The sequence below is a fragment of the Ascidiella aspersa genome, chromosome 8 (assembly GCF_963924565.1).
Source record: "Ascidiella aspersa chromosome 8, kaAscAspe10.2, whole genome shotgun sequence".
Classification (NCBI taxonomy): domain Eukaryota; kingdom Metazoa; phylum Chordata; class Ascidiacea; order Phlebobranchia; family Ascidiidae; genus Ascidiella; species Ascidiella aspersa.
In genome coordinates, this window is record NC_139454.1 from 12408527 (window position 1) to 12428032 (window position 19506).

At 35.8% G+C, this 19506-nt stretch overlaps 1 protein-coding gene across 1 annotated transcript; it reads left to right on the forward strand.

Annotated features, from left to right (window-relative positions):
• Window positions 1–1073: 1073 nt before the first annotated feature.
• Window positions 1074–17712, forward strand: LOC146136172 (DBH-like monooxygenase protein 1). The gene is made up of 15 exons (XM_083396175.1): window positions 1074–1112; window positions 2013–2126; window positions 2672–2824; window positions 4475–4568; window positions 4831–5012; window positions 6067–6144; window positions 7132–7233; window positions 7879–7981; window positions 9856–10025; window positions 10640–10734; window positions 11241–11397; window positions 12021–12151; window positions 15786–15885; window positions 17034–17183; window positions 17626–17712. The coding sequence occupies exons 1-15, from the start codon at window positions 1101–1103 to the stop codon at window positions 17710–17712; spliced, it is 1728 nt and encodes a 575-aa protein (XP_083252301.1). The 5' UTR covers window positions 1074–1100.
• The last annotated feature ends 1794 nt before the right edge of the window (window positions 17713–19506 follow it).

The window sequence follows — 19506 nt, forward strand, 5'->3', positions numbered from 1 at the left end:
TCGTTTTATAACAAGATTGCTAGTGGATATTTATCGCGGCCCTATAAGAACTTGCCGAGTTGGGTTTTGGAGACATTTCCGAACCCTGCCAAAATGCATATAATAGCCTACTATAAAATCGAAAAATATTTGCGCGGATCCAAAAAATGTTGCGTTTACATGGTTAAAGTTGACATAAAATAAAGTTCAAAGGGCCGCTTACAGCAGTAAAAAAGTGGTGGAAACACATCAATCATTGTCTGGGTGATTATATAGCGGGTCAAACAAATATTTTTTGTTTGTTTAATCACTGGCCTATAAAGTAAGATCGCCAGCCCCTGAAAGCACATTTGGCCCGCGGGCCTATATTGGACCACGCTGACTTAAACCATTCGACCAGTTTACATTGTCTAACAAGCATTTCTGATAAGCCACCCGGATGATGAAATAAATATTTACAAATTTAAGTTTAACCAAACCATACCAAAAAGTTAAACTCTAGACAAATTACACTTTTTTACAAACGTTTAATAAACAAAAACTAGGGCATTATACGCGGGGGAATTTGGAACTATAGGCTACGTTTGCTCGGTTTCGATGTAGCCAAAAAGCAAAAGTTTTAGAAGTTTTAGTCTAGCTTAGTAATACAGAAGTCGAATTTTTTCCTGAAAGTTAAAAACAGTATTGGGAATAAAAGTTTATCGAGGATCGTTTGGTGCTAAGTATAGGTTATGGGTGAGTCGATGGTCAAAGAAAAGTAACTATGGTTGTATATAAAAATTATTTTTAGGTTGTATGACCAAAATTTGATTTAGCGTTAAGAAATTAGAGTATTGTAAAACTTTAATTCAGGAATTGTGTAACGGCTCCGATCAAGTATTATCGATCCTTCCTGATTGAGTTTACTTTACCTTCTCTATTTATTATAGCGTTTCCTTTTAAAAGACAACATCACTTAAGAATTAGGCTATAAAATGAAAGCAATTTTATCTTTACTGCTGCTGGCATGGTGCGGGTTTCTGGCAAAAAGTCAACCTAGCCCTCCGAAGGATTTTGCCAACCACGCCATTTTGGATGCTAACTCTATGGTGGTGCTTTATTGGAAGTTTGACGAAACCCATATGACCTTTGAGGTGCCGCAGATTAATAAATGTGACGACAAACCACGCTAGAATAGAATAAAATTTTGTTATTTGTACCTAAACAACACTTGCCAAAGTGAATTGTATTTTCATGACTGAGGTTTAACCTTAAAATGGAATTTTTTTCTTTATTGCAACATTTTCTTTTCTCTGTTTGACCAACACGATTTGCAAGAACTTGGACATAGTGCAAAATAAATGTTTAAGGCGCCTTAAAAACTTCGTAATAAAACTCTCAGTACTTTCGAAATTATATTAGAAAATCGTCCTACTAAAAATGAAGTTTACTTAAAGTTGCTCAGAGAATTACTTAAACTTGTTGTTGCTTCTCTATGCACTTTGTATTAGACTCCTGTCTAAATCTTCTTGAATATATAGCCTAATTAGGCTGTTAGGTTGTCAATTTGCGTACTTTTAACCGAAAAATAAAGTTCTTTAGGACGTGCATCAGCACCTTAATCACCTAATACATAGATTACTTTACTAGTAACAATTTTAGTGGTTTGACGAACTTGCCTTTAAAAGCTAAAAATGGATGACACTGTTAACAAATTGTTTTTAAATATTGAAATGTTTTCGCATCACTATTGATTATTAGGTCCCGAAAGTTTTAAAACCCGAGTAAATGTAAAATCAAACATTTGTTAAAATTTTAAAGAAATCTTTATTTCGCCCAAACGGCATCATTAGTTCCTGTAACAATTAAAATGCATTCATGGCATCGCTATCAGCACCAAAGAACAAAAAAATAAGAAAAATATTAAGGCATAATACAAACGATTGACACTGCATTTTACGCGGGTTTTTTAACTTCGAGTTTTACCTGTTGTAAACCAGTCAGGTTACGAAGAATGTAAAGAATAACTAGCCTATTGGTTGCATACTTTCTAGGTACACGGCAAGACAACAGGTTGGCTTGGAGTCGGTCTGTCCCCCAGCGGTTCTATGGCAAACGCCGACATCACTGTGGGTTGGGTATTAAGTTCCGGACAGCAACAAATTACCGTAAGTGTTTTGGAGTATTGTTAGGACACTTGGAGGCTGCATGTTTGTTAAAACATTTTTAATATAATTGAATATGCTTGTTCGTCACTTGCCCAAGCTGCGTAATTTAAGTGAGTTAAAATATTCGGATTGTGACGTTAAAATAAAACCACGCCATACAAGACGTCCGCTATACGTGAGTCTCACACGCCAGTCCGACTTGTACTTCGCAGAATCAAGTTCGAAATCCACAGATAAAAGTAGAATAGGTCTTTCTCTTCCGTGTATTGTGAGTGCTTGGTGAATGATAAAACAACCATACGAGTGGATTGCTGTATATCTGTCCTATTTTAGTTCCACGGATTATTGGTATGTTACATGAGAATCTAAGATGATACTGGTGACAAGCATAACTCGGATGTTTGAGTTGACTTTACTTGGAGTAGGTTCAGAGCTCGGAATCCAGTTGTTTTGGGCCGACTCTGCAGATCTTCATTATAGGCATTTTAGAATTAGAAGTTAACACAGGAAAGCGCGCATAAAGGTTTTCTTTGCTTTTTGCCAAGGACCGTCACGGTTCAAGCGATAACAGCTTTCCTCATTTGGATGAAGATCACAACCTGGAGGCTCTGGAAGCCCGAGAGGAGGACGGGTGGACTCTCCTTAAATTCAGGAGACAACTTGCATCCTGTGACCACCCTAACGACTTGGAGATTACTGTAAGCCTGAAGTGAAAAAAAATAACACTGGTCAACAAATTTTTACTTTTTTCTAAACGAGTATGCGAGTATTTCATCTTAGATGTGTTTTTCACGCTGATTCCGAATATATTTTTAGTTTTTCTCTAGCACATAACATTTTAAAGGTATTGTCAAATTTAAATTTTCTGAAAAGTTAGCACACAGCGACTAAATGCCAGCCAAGCGCGTAATTCCACCGTTTTACATTGTGTATCCTTTGGAATTTTACTAATATTTTGTTCCGTCAAGATTCCTATTGTTTGCTTAGCTTAGTAGTGAAAACTTTTTGTAGAGGAATGCTAGCAAAAAAAAACACTTTTCTATTACGAGAGCAAAACTATTTTCTGAGGGGCGTAACGTTTGTTGTAATTGCCACTTACAGTTCCTTATAGGCGTATAGTCTCTTTTAGTTATGCAGTTGGTAGCACGGCTGTTGTACCAAAACAGGACCATTCACTGTATAGGTTGTCTAAGTTTTATTTCCGTTGTCTTATTACTACATCAATCTCAAGCAAGTTGTTGTGTTTTTATCCTAATACAAGCAGCTATGACTTTTATTTTGAAAAATATACATGGTAAGGCTGTTCAAATCTGTCCGGAAAACATAATTGGTTTTGAACTTATGTTTTGTTCTTATTAACTTCATTCACCGACATCTTCAACTTTATCAGGGAGAATTTAAGACTTCCATGAGAAGGAAATAAAACACGCATTGGGGCATATTGTGTGGTACCGGTACAGGTCGTCTTGCTTAATCTAACAGCTTAAGTACAAATGTCCAACTTATTGATATCTGACATGATTTATTGCTTGTCTTTGGTCACACAAATTTAAAAAGGATAAGCAACAAAATTGCTGATTGAAATCTGGAATTACCGAACACTTATTCGTTGTTTTGTTCTGCTGTAGTGCTATGAGAACTTGTTTAAACAACATTTATACTCGGCTCAGGAGGTGATTTTACATCTGCAAATTTACTACTTAATTACAAAAACGTTAATAAAAGATCTTTCCTTTTATACTGTTTTTTTAAAGATATCAGTAAAAAAAGAAACAGATAGAATGGTGCGTAAGTCACATTATAGTTGGATAAGGTCAGTGCGCAATGTGCCTATATTAACAATACAGCAAAACATCAAAAAAATTATAATGCGAATATTTCAAAAACCTGATGTGCTAGATAAAAAAAGAAGGGCATTTCCGCAATCAGCGAAAACACATTAAGAATCAGTCTATCAAATCTTCGTTTAAAATTTGCTGTTGACCAGTGTAATTATTTAGGTTTAAATCAAACCAAAACAATTTCTCTAAAGGGTTTTAATTTTTGAGTTTATATAGTTACCATAAATTTGGTAGGTTGGATGTTTTGTTAGCCTTTTCTGTTTAAATCAGATTCTGAATTTTCGAACAACTTCTTGTTTAAGTTTATACATTAATTCATCACGCTTATAACCAAATTGCCTAAGTCATTTTTTACTGAATTTCTTTTTTTTTTCTTAAGCCACTTCTTGTTACCATCCCCATCCATAGAAAAAGTACTTAATAAGAGACTTAGCCAAAAACTCCAAAAATTATAAAAAAAAAATGACTTAGGCAATTTGGTTATGAGGGTTTTTGCTGTCTTAACAGTCGAACACTATGAAGATCATCTACGCCTTTGGGACAAACGACCCGTCTGGCGATGACATTACACCTGGTGATTACCACGGGCCTACGAGCAGAGGTACTTGCTGAACCTAATATCTAGGCCTCTTCAAAGACGTTTAGTTAATTGGCCAGCTTATAGGCTTTTGCTATTGTTACCACAGCCTTTGAGGTTTTTTTAAATGACAATTATTAATTTAAGAAAATCAGATTTTAAGGCACGAAAAGACTAAAATTTAACATCCCGTATTTCCCTTTTGTTAGAAAATTGAACAAGAGGCATTATATTGCACTTGAATTTAGTTATTTGCATTATTTTTTAATACTTTTTTATGTGGCAGGAACGAAGAGTTTGTTGCTGCTACAACCAGAAAAAACGGACGAGTCGGAATTTCCGCCAGGGGAGTCACACCAAACTTTCGATTTGCTTAACGACAAGTTTTTAGTTCCCTCAGAAGACACGTATTACAACTGCAGGTTGTTTAAGTTGCCGGAGTTCACCGAAAAACAACATGTTGTAAAGGTACAAGCAGAAAAACGCTAAATATAGAACGTAAAAACCTATGGCAGGGATGGCGAACCACTGACCCGCCGGTCACGAAGTGACCCACCACTGATTTTTAATGACCCACTTGTATCTCTAGAAATACCGAAATGTTATCAATCATTTTCAGGAAAGGATAACTGTATAAAAAACAAACCTTCTTTAGATTGCACTGTACTGTACTGTATAAATCAGGGCTGCCTAATATGTGGGTCGTGCAAAAGTGTTTTAGGGGTGACGACTATAGCCCTACATTAACTGCACTTCAACAAAAGCGTGCAGAAAAGCATAAAAACACAACTAAAAGCATTTTGTTTATTGCTGTAAAACGTAAGGGTTGATCCTTTGGGAAATTGAGAACTCACAGACTAAAAATTCTAAAAACCCTGGTTAAACCATGCTGAAAAGCTTTCTGCTGAACTCCTGTAATCTCATAAAAAGGCTGCAGCATTTGTTAACTATTTAGGTTCTTAATATTCGTGGGAATCCGAATTTGGAAATGGTCCAAAAACCTTGAATTACCAACCCAGACAATATCACCTAAAACGACGCAGCAGCAATGTTTCGCATAAAAGTAGCTTATAATTAAATATATGACCTACTTGTGCATTTTGTAAGGATTAAGGTCGTGTTTGTGACTCGCGCGGTGAAAAAAGGTTTGCTATCTCTGACCTATGGTAATCAGATCCTTAGTGTAATACCCGTATGGCAAAGTGTAATATCCGTATCGATCGAACAAACTTAAAAAAATCTTTAAGACATATAGTTTGAAATCCATCGCGGAATTTTTTACTTAAAAAGTAAAATCTTCTAGAATTATAGTACCTGAATAATCGAATGTATAACTAATCTTTTTGTATTTTGTGTCTAATTGAATTTTAGCTCGTCTTACAGGCTACATAACTTTTTATGTGGTAAAGTACATTATTTCATTTTTTGAATGTTTTTTGCGACCTAAATGCGTTGCAAAATCTAAGTGGAGCAACATTTTTGCGCACAGTTACGTTTTTAATGCTGCTCCGTTTTTTTATAGATTGAACCTGTGATACAGCAGGGAAACGAAGCCAATGTGCATCATATGCTTGTTTACCAATGCTCTGGAAACGTATCGGTGAGCAAAAAACAATTCCAAGAAGACTTGTCCATTAAGATTAGTATATTTTGCATCTCAGCGCTGCCGGGAAAATTAAAGTTGTATGAGAAAATAACTCAATGTACACTTGCAGACCTTCTATAACTCAGCACAGAATTATATTTCCTAGTACCTAGACGCAGTGAAATTTTATTACGTGATTTCGAAGTCTTGTGACTGAAGCAAATGTTTGTTCAATGTCGTTAAAAAAACAATAAAACGCAGTAAGCACAGGCTTACCGGGGTCTTGAAAGCGAAAAGTTATCTTGAAAGTTTACAGTTAAAGTTTTTCAGATTGATTTATATCAATTTGTGCTTCGCGACGCACCGCATCAATTTTCCAAGGGCGTCACACAACGACACCAATCTTTTATATTTTTATATAACATAACATCAAAAGTATTTCGGTATTTTTTAAAATACATTCTTTACCAACTTTCAGTAAATACATATAAAAAGTATTCCATTGTTATGACATTTTTGCCATACAACTAATGGTAACCAATAGCTTCTTTTAGGGAAGATCTGAATTCCGCGTACGCCGGGATACATCGGCAAGGCGTTTGATACAATAAACAGGGCAACAGCAACGTAATATCAATTAAATCAAACCTACTCGTTTTCTTTAAAGTTTAGTCACTTTTTACTGATTTGGTATTTTGTATTTTATACAGCGGGAAGCCAGAAATTTTCTTGTATGTTATTAAATCCCTTAACCGGGTATACCTTCTGCAAGGTGGCCTACGATTCCCTAACAAAATTTAATAGACTTTTAAGGTGTACCGGTACTTTTTCTGAACAAGCCAGTTCTTGCATGGTCAGGGACAACAATAGGCCCGATTTAGGGTATTTTTTCTGGACTACCGTATGTACTTAAATACGCAAAGCAATGCACTATTTAATATATAAATCTGATTGCATTTTTTAAGTGCTCGCTAACCGAGTTGTTCGATTTTGCTTTAACAGGATGAGTCAGTCGGAAACAACAGCCAATGCTATTTGTCCAATATGCCGGTTGATTTTCAGAGCTGTCAGTTTGTGATACAAGGTTGGGCCATCGGTGGTGGAGTAAGTTGGATTTTTGAAATTTATTGGTGCGCGAAGAGCAAAGCAGTATACAACCGTGGGTTCTATGGCCATCACCCGCTTGAACTTTTCGCTATCTAACCTATACTGGTATTTATTTTTTGCCAGTTTGGTTTGCCATGGAAGGCACTTGTTAGATGGGACTCCAGACAACAAACACCTGGTCTCTTTTATTACGTATTTTTCTTTTTAGTGAATATGCCCTAAAAGGTTATGAGTCTTATGACCTTTCTCGATTTGAAAATATTGATCCGACCTGGCGGATCCCGTGAGTTACGATGTATAAAAGTTAAGAAGTGGCTGTTTGACCGGATCGCCTTAACGCTTGCACCAACATGTGATTCTTTATTGATTTGGTTTCGCGTTTGGGTTTGGGTACTGGTATTGTTAAAGTTAAAATTTAAATTACTTTGGTATCCTGGTAAATAGCCTCAGGAGATGCATATATGTTATTTAAGTGGATCGCTATTTTACGCTTGTACACCTTAGTACTTACATATCGATTTGAACTACTTGTTGTCTGCGAATATAGCCTCTTCCTTCAAGTTAACTGCGCCACACAAAGTAAAGAATCAGTCGATTTTTCTTGCATATACCACCTTAATACTTTTCTGTTGGCTTGCAAAGGCGCTGTATTTTCCAAAGAATGTTGGATATCCCCTGGGAACCCCTGACGCACCAAAGTACGTCATCCTTGAAACCCACTACGACAACCCACGTAATTTAACAGGTAGATCTTTATTTGATATTTAGTCTGCTATTTAAACTAGTTGTATAAAACGGTTCAGTAGACAAACAAACGTTTTGTCAAGTTTTGAAATAATTTTCGAAATACAATTCTTTTTTTACACGGTTAATTGGCTGTTTTAATAAGTTTTACCATATAAAATTGCAATATACGAGATGTAGATTAACAACACATTGCTAGACAGAGGACAGACAAATTTTTCTCAGCTTTTTGGACTATATTAAAATTAAAACAGAAGCTTTTTAAATTAAACCTTCGAGTTTGATTCGAATTGAAGTTTTTGGAATTGTCAAATTTAGAAAAGCACATTAGCCGAACAAGACTTACATCTAAACGAATTTTATTCAAAACTAATTTAGGTAAAATCGCCATGGATTCCCAAAACAGTTTCGAATTAAAACAAATCGCACTACACAATTGACATCGTTTGCCTTACTGAAAAAAGCCGCTGTATGGGTTAGTTAGCATTATAAGTAGGGAAGTGCGGGACCCATGAACACTGGCACATTGCGCCCCCTGTTGGCAACTAAATAAATTTTTGGTTGTGGGAATGAGATTGTGTACAGAACTTTGTCCAAAAGGTTCTTTAGTGTGCTTTTGGAAATGGTTGATTTATTCCAATTTTTCACTTTTCTAGGTAAAAAAATGTACTTTTTAGCTTGACATTCGTAAGGTGTTTTGATAGTCTTTAGGTAATTGTAAATTAGTGAATATTTTTTGTGGAGAGAGGGGTTATCTAGGTACATGTTGAAAGTTAGTTTGATTAATTTGGTTCAGAGTACTGGCTATAGTCATGAGTGTTTTTATTAAAAATGGCGATTAGAGGACCTTTTTGGAACAGTCTGTTCCATTGGTCTCTCGATCATTTTGTGATCATGTTTTTAGATTTTAAGGATATTAGTATGCCAACTTTTAAGACAAGAACATCGAATAAGGGGCTGTTCACTGAGCACAGGGCTGCGGGGTCGGGCTCGGACTCGAGTAAGACCACGTAATACTGCCAGAGTCCCGAGTGTGACGTGCGCATGCGCAGTTTAAAAAAACTGATATTGGCGTCAATTGCGTTTTGTAGCAAGCGGAATAGCATATATGGTGGATATTTTCGACCAGTTATTGTGAGTGGAGGAATTATATGATATCCCTATGAGTGGATTGCTGAACATCCACCGTATTTAGTTACGTAATTTGGCGAAATACAGGCTGTAGAGTCAGAGTCGGGCTCGGGACTCGACAAAATCGTACATTTGACTATTATTATATTTGCAGATGTTCTCCTAAAAAATAAAAACAATTGATATAATAAACCTGGGTTGCAAATTCTATCACAAATCAAAAAATATATAAGTTCAGCATTATGTGCTTGTTTCCATGTGTTTTTACTTCATTTCTCAAAGTACATTTTCTTGTGCCACTATTTCTACACCATCAACTGATAGTATATGCACTTCAGGAATTCTCAGCGCAGTGATTTTAGATGCCGTCATGCTCTGTTCCATGTTCCATAGGTCCTGTGGGGTGGGGCCGATAGAACAAAAAGTTTTTATATTTAAAAAAACTTAGAAGGATATGTCAGATTTTAATTATTTTTTCCAGTAGGTACCTATTAGCTGTAAGCTTTCCAAAGAAAATAACCGCGAGTGTTTTTGAGTTATAATTCGAAAGATATTACGGAAAAAACAAATCCGTTCCATGGGTACCGCACCGCCCCTAAAATATAAACTTCGAGTTCGCTGGCTATTTAACATTTAGTTTAGAATTGAAATGGCCAAAGTTTAACCCTTAAAAATGTTGAATATAACATCAATAAACACAAATAGCGTGTAGCGTTCCTATCGCACTTTGCAACCTTTTTACAGATATCGTGGATTCTTCCGGCTTGCGATTTACCTACACGCCAGACCTGCGTGAATTCGACTCTGGAACATTGGAGGTCGGACACTCGGTTTCGGGACTGGAACACGTTATTCCACCGAGAGCCAAGGCGTTTAGGACTCAGGCAGATTGCTCTGCAGACTGCCTTGAGAAGGTATTTGTTGAAAAGACGTTCTCCATGGTCCGGTTTTAGGTTTGGCAAAATTGCGGTGGGCTACAGATGTAAAAAGCTACGATAAGCTATTTTGAGGTAAATTATAAAAAATATTTTAATGCAACAAAGTTTGGCGCTGGTCTAGAATCCTACCACAGGGTTAAAACAATTATTAAAGCAACGCATAATGTCTGGTTTAGGGTGTCGGGCGCTGGTCTTGAATCCTACCACGGCGAACGTTATGCGGGTTAGGGTGCTGGTTAGCGTTTGGGTTAGAGTAGGTTTAGCAATATTGTTAAATAATAATAATACTTGACCCACCCTGAACCCAAACACTAACCAGCACCATAACCCGCATAACGTTCGCCGTGGTATAGGATTCAAGACCAGCGCCCAAAGTTCAAACGGGTTCTAGATTTTAACGAGACACACTATTTATCGCCTTGAAAAGAAGTTAGAATTGGAAAAGACTAAGAAGTGTTTTGTGTTTTAAATCCTTTAGGTATTGTTTAGCTTTTATTATTTTTCCTGCGCACGCAATTTGGTAGTCCTTGAAGTCCCAGCTTAACATGAAAATGCTAATAATATATTTTTTACAAATCAAGTGTGTTTAGACACTTAATGAGGAAAATGTAGACGAAATCAAAGTATTTGCAACAGTGTTACACAGTCATCTAATGGGGCGGAAATTGACCTTGAGACATTTCAGGTTTCGTATCGTTCCATTTATACTATAACTAGATTATTGTAACTAAAAAGTTCCGTTATTTATAGGACAACTATTAGTTGATCATTGTATAGGATTAGTTTTATTTATAGAGCGACAACGTTTATCAATGTTTAGGATTAGTTTCAATTATATATTTAGGAACACATTAATTCCTTAAATGTTTTAATAAACTATCGATTTTCAACGCTTAATAACCATAGGGCGGGTTGTGGTGGTATTTTTGGTCAAAATTTGAGTCTTCAATCCTATAAAAATTGTGTATACTGTTTGTAAATAATTAACCACAAAGCCCTTGCTAACGTACGGTCTTCTATTGTTTGACGTCTGTTTTCTCTACGTTGGTGTTGCAACTGCAAAATGATCATGTGTTATAGCAGTAGCAAAACGGCGATGGTTAGATTTTTTGCCAATAAGCCAAACTTAAACACGTTTTTATCTAGGATTTTTGATCCTACTTAGTGTTATTTTCTTACGCCCAATTGCAGAGACGGCAAGGAGATGCCGTTTGTCGCACATGACGACAACTACGATTTCAACTTTCAAGAAACCAGGTACTCGGGAGAAGAGATAACTGTGAAGAAAGGTGACGCACTGCAGGTGGTTTGTGAATACGACTCTTCACAGAAGACTGAAATTACTTCGGTGAGGCTGTGTTTTAAGTTTTGTCTCACGGTTTGTTATACTTCATAAAAGCCGTATAACGCCGTTTTTAAAATTGGTCCAACAAGGTAAAACGACAACTTTTTGATATGAATGTGAAATGTGGTACTTAGACACAGATAAAAGCTCAATACCGATATTTTCCGAACGTATTTTTTAAAATTTATGCTTAGTACGATGTTAAATTGTTTTTATTATTATATTATGTTTTTTATTATTTTAGAATATCTATTAAAATGTTATATAAATTCATAGAGCATCGTTCAATCAGATTACAAATCCTTGCAGTCAGCTTATATAGCCTTGTCATTGTGACAAACGAAGTTTTTTGTGGATATTAAGTTGTCACAGTAAAAGGCATTGCATGGGCATTGTGGAATTAAGGGCTACTTATCGTATGTCACTCTATTCAAAATGGAGCAACCCGTTTTATAAAAAAAACTATTATCGGACAATACAGAACAATTTAGGAGGGTACTATTGTCACAGTTTTTTTTACAAACTAACCTTTCTGGACACATTGTACTAGGTTTTCGGCGTTCAGCACCAAAATAACTTTTATTGTCAACAAATCAGAAAAATGTTAAAATAAACTTCTTTTGCAGGGAGGTTTGTCAACTTCTGATGAAATGTGCCTCGTTTATGTGTTCTACTACCCAAAGATCTCGCTCACATTTTGGCAAACTGCACCTGAATTTTATTCACTTATGGCTTTTTTTGGAGTCTCGAATTACCAGTATGTAAAGTTTCTTAATTTGCATTATATCGTAAAAAAACTAAATGCATTTTTTCATTTAATAATAAAAATGCTTTTAATTTTCCACATCTGTATTCAACGTAGATTTTACTTAAATAGTAGGTAGCATTATAAAATACTATAATGCTAGTAAAATAGCCTACTATAATACAGTCTTAACCATTGACAATAAAATCAACGCAGAGTTTCTTAAAATTATGTTTTTGTGTTCACAGAAATTCCGATTTTTTTAATTGTGTTACCTATAACAGAATACGCTCAAATGCACGGGAGGCCAAATAGGAAAAATCTATGGATAGGCTTGCCATACGTCCCTATTTTAAGGCCTTGTCCTGGTGTCCCGCCCGGTTAACCTATTTGTCCCGGAATTTTTAATTTGAGATTTACAAAAAAAATGTAAAAACTCTTGAGTTAGCCATTATGGCATTTCTTTCTCAAAACTAAGTTCTACTTTTTAATTTTCATTTTTGGTTGGTAAGGCTGTCAAGCAAATTTAACATAAATTAAATATTTTACGGCTGGTGTTAAGAAATATTTTCTGGGGGTAAGGTTACTTTTTGTGTGTGGTTGGTAAAAAAATTTTAATAGATAGGGGAAAGCGGGGCAAAACGGACCCTTGGGGCGAAACGGACCCCTCGCTTTTCTCGTTAACGAAAATTGCCACCGTCAATATTAGTTTACTGAACATTGACTATCGTCGAAAAAACGTTTGTAGCCACAAATTATGCAGATCCGATTTTGCACAAAGAGAAAATGTGTTTTGGGGATATTGATATAAGGATAGCGCAGTAAAATGAGCTTTTGTTACTGAAGTTCAAGTAAAGACAAAGTTACTTTTTTGCTAAATAATTTGTAGGTAAGGGTCTGTTTATTAGCACGAAACAGTTGTCGTTTTAAGTTAAAAGATTTTAAACAAATCAGGTGTTTATGCGATTGATAGTGTTGGGGCAAAACGGACCCCTCACAAGTTAATCCGTCATTAGTAGCCTAAAACCGCACTTTTTGTATTTTTGATTAGTCGTTCAGTAACACATTTTGGAAATTGAATAAAATTAAATAATAAATCATTATTTTATATGTTTAGATCAGCTTTTGCAGGAAGGCCAAAAAATCAGAAATTTTACCAAGATCTGTTGTAAAAAAGCTCGATTGCTATTTGTTTTAATACTTATGAGTTGGTATACATTAAGATAAATATAAGGCAGTTTTTGCCTATTTATAACCATTTAACTTAATATAATGCAACAAAGTTTGGCGCTGGTCTAGAATCCTACCACAGCGTTAAAACAATTATTAAAGCAACGCATAATGTCTGGTTTAGGGTGTCGGGCGCTGGTCTTGAATCCTACCACGGCGAACGTTATGCGTGTTAGGGTGCTGGTTAGCGTTTGGGTTAGGGTAGGTTTAGCAATATTGTTAAATAATAATAATACTTGACCCACTCTGAACCCAAACACTAACCAGCACCATAACCCGCATAACGTTCGCCGTGGTATAGGATTCAAGACCAGCGCCCAAAGTTCAAACGGGTTCTGGATTTTAACGAGACACACTATTTATCGCCTTGAAAAGAAGTTAGAATTGGAATAGACTAAGAAGTGTTTTGTGTTTTAAATCCTTTAGGCATTGTTTAGCTTTTATTATTTTTCCTGCGCACGCAATTTGGTAGTCCTTGAAGTCCCAGCTTAACATGAAAATGCTAATAATATATTTTTTACAAATCAAGTGTGTTTAGACACTTAATGAGGAAAATGTAGACGAAATCAAAGTATTTGCAACAGTGTTACACAGTCATCTAATGGGACGGAAATTGACCTTGAGACATTTCAGGTTTCGTATCGTTCCATTTATACTATAACAGTATTACTTAAATTATGACGTCACGTTGTGACATAACTTGTGAAAATATCTCTGAAAATTTTTACGCGCCACTTAAACAAAAATCCTTGATCTGGCATTTTTACACAACAAGGCAATTAAATTATATTTTATTAGTGGGGTCCGTTTTGCCCCACCAGGGGTCCGTTTTTCCCCGTGAAAAAATCGACAACAAAAGTTAATTTATTCAGAAGGTATGCTTCATTTAGTTGTTTTTTTTAGCATAGGAGTAAGCCTTTTCAGTTGTTAACCTGTTCATCAAAAAATATTTTGTGAAACTCGAAATATAGCATTTATCTCTTAAGGGGTCCGTTTTGCCCAGCTTCCCCTATTATCCGGCGGGTGCTGGGAGATATCTTTTTGAGGAAGGTCCAAATTTTTTAGAGGGGGACAAAAATAATTTTATTAAGACGGATTCTTTTTTGAATGTTGGGAGTTATTTTTGGTGTTTCGCTTATAAATATATTTTTTTTGGGGTGTTTTCGCTTAAATTATGGAACGAAAATCTACAATATCAATTAGAAAGTTTCTCGGCCGGTCGTCGCCGGTCGGCCGTCCACGCACGTTCGCACGCGTTTTAGAGAGACGGAGACGTCGCTCATACTGCACCCTCTTATGCGAGTCGCCGGGCGAGTGGGTAAAATAGAAAGAAAGTCGTGTGTTCCCAGACAGAAAAAAGACAAAGTCGCGCACTCAAGCGAGCGCCGTCGCAAACCGGTCACGGGTAAGCATTTTTTATTTTCAAGGCGTTTGTTAGTAATTCTGGATCGATAAATGTCGCTACATATTTTGTTGCAGTGTATAAAAAAACGTCTGAAAAGAGTAATTTAATTTCAATCCTTATACGTCAAGGGACGACCGCGCTTTGGTGTATAAGCTAGACTTAAAGGCAAAAAACATATCATGTTATGAAAATTATTGTTACCGAACGTGTGCAACGTTCCATGTAACGACTTAAGTTTAAAACTTGTAGCAGTATGTTGTTTTCGAAAAATCTCGCGTTTGTAATTTTCGGCCATATCTATTTTTTTAGGAAGGAAATTTCGGCTCATATCTTTATTTGCTTGCAGAAAAAATTCAAGGGAAAAGTACAGCTTAATGATATACCCTAAAACTAACAAATCAAAGTGCAAAAGATAATATTTGAAGAATTACCCTGATAAATTACCCTACTTATGATGACGCAATTACTTAGTCAAACCACCCTTAAAAATAAGGCCCTGGAAAATACCCCCTGACAAAATATAAAACAACCGCAACCCCGTTAAGTTAATTAGTTGCATTGATTTTTTTTGTGTTAGGTCTACATTAAGTTTACTTGCAGTTTTTAATATGCGTCCCGGATTTACGTTTCTAGAAAATGGCAAGCCTACCTATGGAAAACGTCCGAGGAAGCAACTCTTCGCGATAATGAACGAATATTTGCTTGTGTAGTTCAGTGATTGTGATAGGTAGCAACGCCCTTGTTTTATTTCTGGCAAGCCTTGCAGTTACCTATGTAGGCTACTAATATTCACTAATATTTACTTCAAAAAACTCTAAACGAGAAATGTTAATTATGGCAAAACAAGCATATTTATAGGAATTGGGAATTTGTATTTTGTAACACACCGCTCTCAAAAAAGGGTAAGTAAAAAAAAGGGTAAGTAAAAAACTCTAAACAACGAACATATATAGTTAACCCAAACTCTGCACCTTTAAAAGCTAACACGTCGAAAACTCATTCCCTTTTTAGGTTGATCGACTATGTAACAGCCTACTCAGACCTGTCAATTGTAATGATAACCGAACCAGCTGAATATCAGGGATATACCGTGAAAGAGTTGCTAAATAAGGTAAGATATTAAACACAATCAGCAGTTCGTGGTAATATATTTTTTCGCATTATTAAACGAAAAAAATGTTGTCACTGCTCTGGCCTAATGCAGCATAATAGAACATCAATCAAAAAACAGCTTCACCTGGTAATAATATTTCTTCTCCATCACTTCGGCAACCTATTCAAGTCGCCTTCTTCAGGCTGAGTGACGTCGAAAGTTTGTAGTACAAGTACAACTTATGGCAAAACACAATGAAATTAACATGATAAAAAAGTTTATATAATAGAACATGTTAACTCTATTTTTAGGCTTTCACTTGATGTTAAATGTGCGATTGATGACCGGCAATTGACAAATAAAATATTTTGAACAGATGGATTGGAATTCCGCAAGTTTGGAAGAGTTTGAAAATGGTCTAAACAACTTGACAAAATGGCAAAAATGCTATAAAATGGATGGAACTGAACCGCAAGGGGTAGTTTGCAGTTTATGATATTTTATAAAAGCGCCTTAGCCGGAAATCTGTCGAAATGTTATTTAAAGCCAAACCATATGCACTAGTTTAAATAATGAATTAAATGTTTACAAGTTTAAATAGGACAACAACTATTGCGCTGCTGAAATATGTTGCTGATATGTAAACCAATTCTGAGTTTAGATAAAACGTAACATGATTAACCTATAACCTGTCCTACTGTATTTATTTTGTTTTATGAAATAGCAATTTCAATATTTTGATTACTATATAATTGTCAAAAAGTTAAGATTACGACCTTTTTACCATAAACGCAAAAGTTTGTAAAGCGCTTTTTTACTGTTTTGGCATAAGTTTAAAACCATAAAAAGTAGCCTATGTACCGTAACATAATCAACTTTATCAAACTATAACCTGTGGTAGCCTAGGCCTACATATTTTTTTTCTGATCTCTAACTGTGTAAAAGTATATTTACGACTGTTTTACAGTCAGTGAAACGCTTTTATACTGTTTTAACAATATAATTAAATGCATAAAATTTCCACTTACACTATCAAGTATTATGGCCGTGTTCACGTGATTATTCAAGGAAAAATATGATTACTTAACATGATCAAGGAAAAACTGTCGCTTAACGTTTCCTTCTGGCAGCTTTCCGTTAACGTTCTGACAAATTATGCTTTTTAGTTGAACCAGTCTCAACAACCAATTTACGTTGAAAATCCATACACCAATCAAGCCCTCCAGTGCCTTGCTGAAGAAGAAACAACTCAGCAGCCAGAAATGACCACAAGCTCTTCAAATGCCGTGCTTTTAAACGTCAACATCCTTCTTATTGTACTGTTTGGGTTATTATCACAGTAGGGCATTTAGACATTTAGTCAAACAAAAAAATGCGTGTAACAATACATGTTCTGCATGTATATAGCAATCAAACATATTCTGAATATACTAAAGCCTGATCGTTTATTTTAATTTTTCATCCACATTTTAATTTAAATCAATACGTTTTATTGTTGTTTAATTTTGTTTAAATTATATCCTTTAAACAGGTTGGATACCGCAAATATACGGTAGTTAAAAAGAAAACTATATGCAAATTTTTAACCCTTTTTAAAATAAAAATCAATTTTTTCTGCTTCTTTAAAAAAACAATTTTTCAGTAAAAGTCAAATCACGGATTTCTACAAAACTCTGGTTCACTTCACATTAAAAAAAATGTAGTATAGTTACCGTTTTTTAGTTCAGTGAAAATTCAGTAAAACTAATATGATCTTAGCCAATGGAATGGTTTCTATCACTAGGTGGAGCGCGGAACGACTCAGATGAAGTCTTAAATGTTTACAAGGTCGAAAGTGCTAATTAAGTAAGTTGCACTATTCGATAATTAGGTCAGTAAGTCCTTTAACGACATTTTGACCAGTGTAACTCAGTTTACCGCTGAAGTCACTCGCACAACATTGACTTTGTCGCAAAACATGTAAGTGATTATCATCCTTTCAAGTTACCAAACTGTCCTGGCAGAGTGGCAGCGAATGCTGGGGTTTGTGCCGAATTTCCTATTTAGAAGACTAAATTGTCATTTAAAGTTTTTTTCGAAATTAGTGAGCAATTGGGCATTTTGGCTAGGTTTATACTAATTTCTCGTTTTAGGACTATTTTTGCTACTTGGTACGACAGGTTTGGGTTTTAATGTTTAGTCATGCACAGGGCACAATGCCACCGCCGCTTGACACGAGGGCAAATTTATTGACACGAGATTAAATGTACAAGTGGTTTAAAACAGGGCTGCGGAGTCCGAGTCGGACTCGGGACTCGACGGAGTCGGTTTGTTTTGCTGGAGTCGGACTCGGGACTCGAGTAAAACCACATAAAACTACCCGAGTCCCGAGTCCAAAGTGCGCAGTTCTAAACTTTAAAACTGATATTTCCGCCAACTGAAACTTGTAAAAGTGTAATAGCAAATGGTGGAATATTTTCCAACCATGTATTGTGGGTAAATGAATTGTATAACGCCCTTATGCGTGTATTGCTGAAAATCCACCTTATAATTGAGTTACGTAAATTTGGCGAAATACATGCTGTAGAGTCGAGGCCTGATTCGGGCCCGACGAAATCGCTGATTTCGCCAGAGTCGGAAACAGGATCGGGACTAGGGAGTCGGGTTATTTTTAACCGACTCCGCAGCCTTGCTTTAAAAGCGCCACTGTAAGATAACACAGTTGACATAGTCTCATGGTAATCAAGTTTTATTTAGCAAACAGCTTTTATATATTAATGTCCCAATCCGTTTACGCGAATTAGAAAAAACGTAATAATATATCGAATAGGCCTATATATAACACACGTAAACAGTGTTAAAGATTAATTTGTCTTGGAAACCGTTTTTGCTTGTAGCGTTGGGTCGCCGTACAAATTATCACGATGAAATCCAAAACGTAAAAAAATTATGTGAACAGCTTATAATGCGTAAAGCGCCATGCCAAATATTTTGAAAATATTTTGCCTTATTTTAAGGTTTGCAAAGTAGATTTTTAGCTCTATATCAGATGTTTGCCCTACCGTTATTCGTAGAACTTTTTTCTATGGTAGCAGTAGTATGCCAAGGGGCTCTGTAGCTTTGCAAAGTCCCTTGTGATTGTGTTTAAATCTGACAGACAACATCAAATCAGATGACCGCTAAGATGGCGGCGATTGCTTCCAGGCTCTACAGAGCGTTGATGAGTTTCAGAGGGTACTTTGCCGCTTGTTTTAGCTGATAAACAACGGTTACAATTACTAAGTAGATGATTATGCTTGTCATAAGTGCGAAAATGGCAAGCGCCGCTAAATTGTTGGGAGGCTTGGTTGGTTTGAAACGTGACAAAGCGGATTCTCAGCAGAAGATGACGTTGGATTGTTTTCACCGTCGTTCATTTTTAGTTTAAATATACTTAGTTAAAGATATTTGAAGTTAGTTGTTAAAAATAGGTGCTGTGCTTTATTGCTGAAGCTTTTAAAGCGTTACCAGGGCAATTTTATTCGTCGGGATTACAAACAAGAACGAAACCAAAATATTTGTTCTAGGTTATATCAGAAATGCTTATTATTGTTCCCACCTATTAAAACGTTCACTTGATTATTATTAAGTTCACTATGTTCCTTTCGAAATTCTGTATAA

Bases quoted from the DNA above. Each gene is read 5' to 3' on its own strand.
- LOC146136172 (XM_083396175.1), top strand. The intron at 6,145-7,131 runs GTGAGCAAAAAA...TTGCTTTAACAG, and splicing joins AATGCTCTGGAAACGTATCG to GATGAGTCAGTCGGAAACAA. The intron at 12,152-15,785 runs GTATGTAAAGTT...TTCCCTTTTTAG, and splicing joins TTTGGAGTCTCGAATTACCA to GTTGATCGACTATGTAACAG.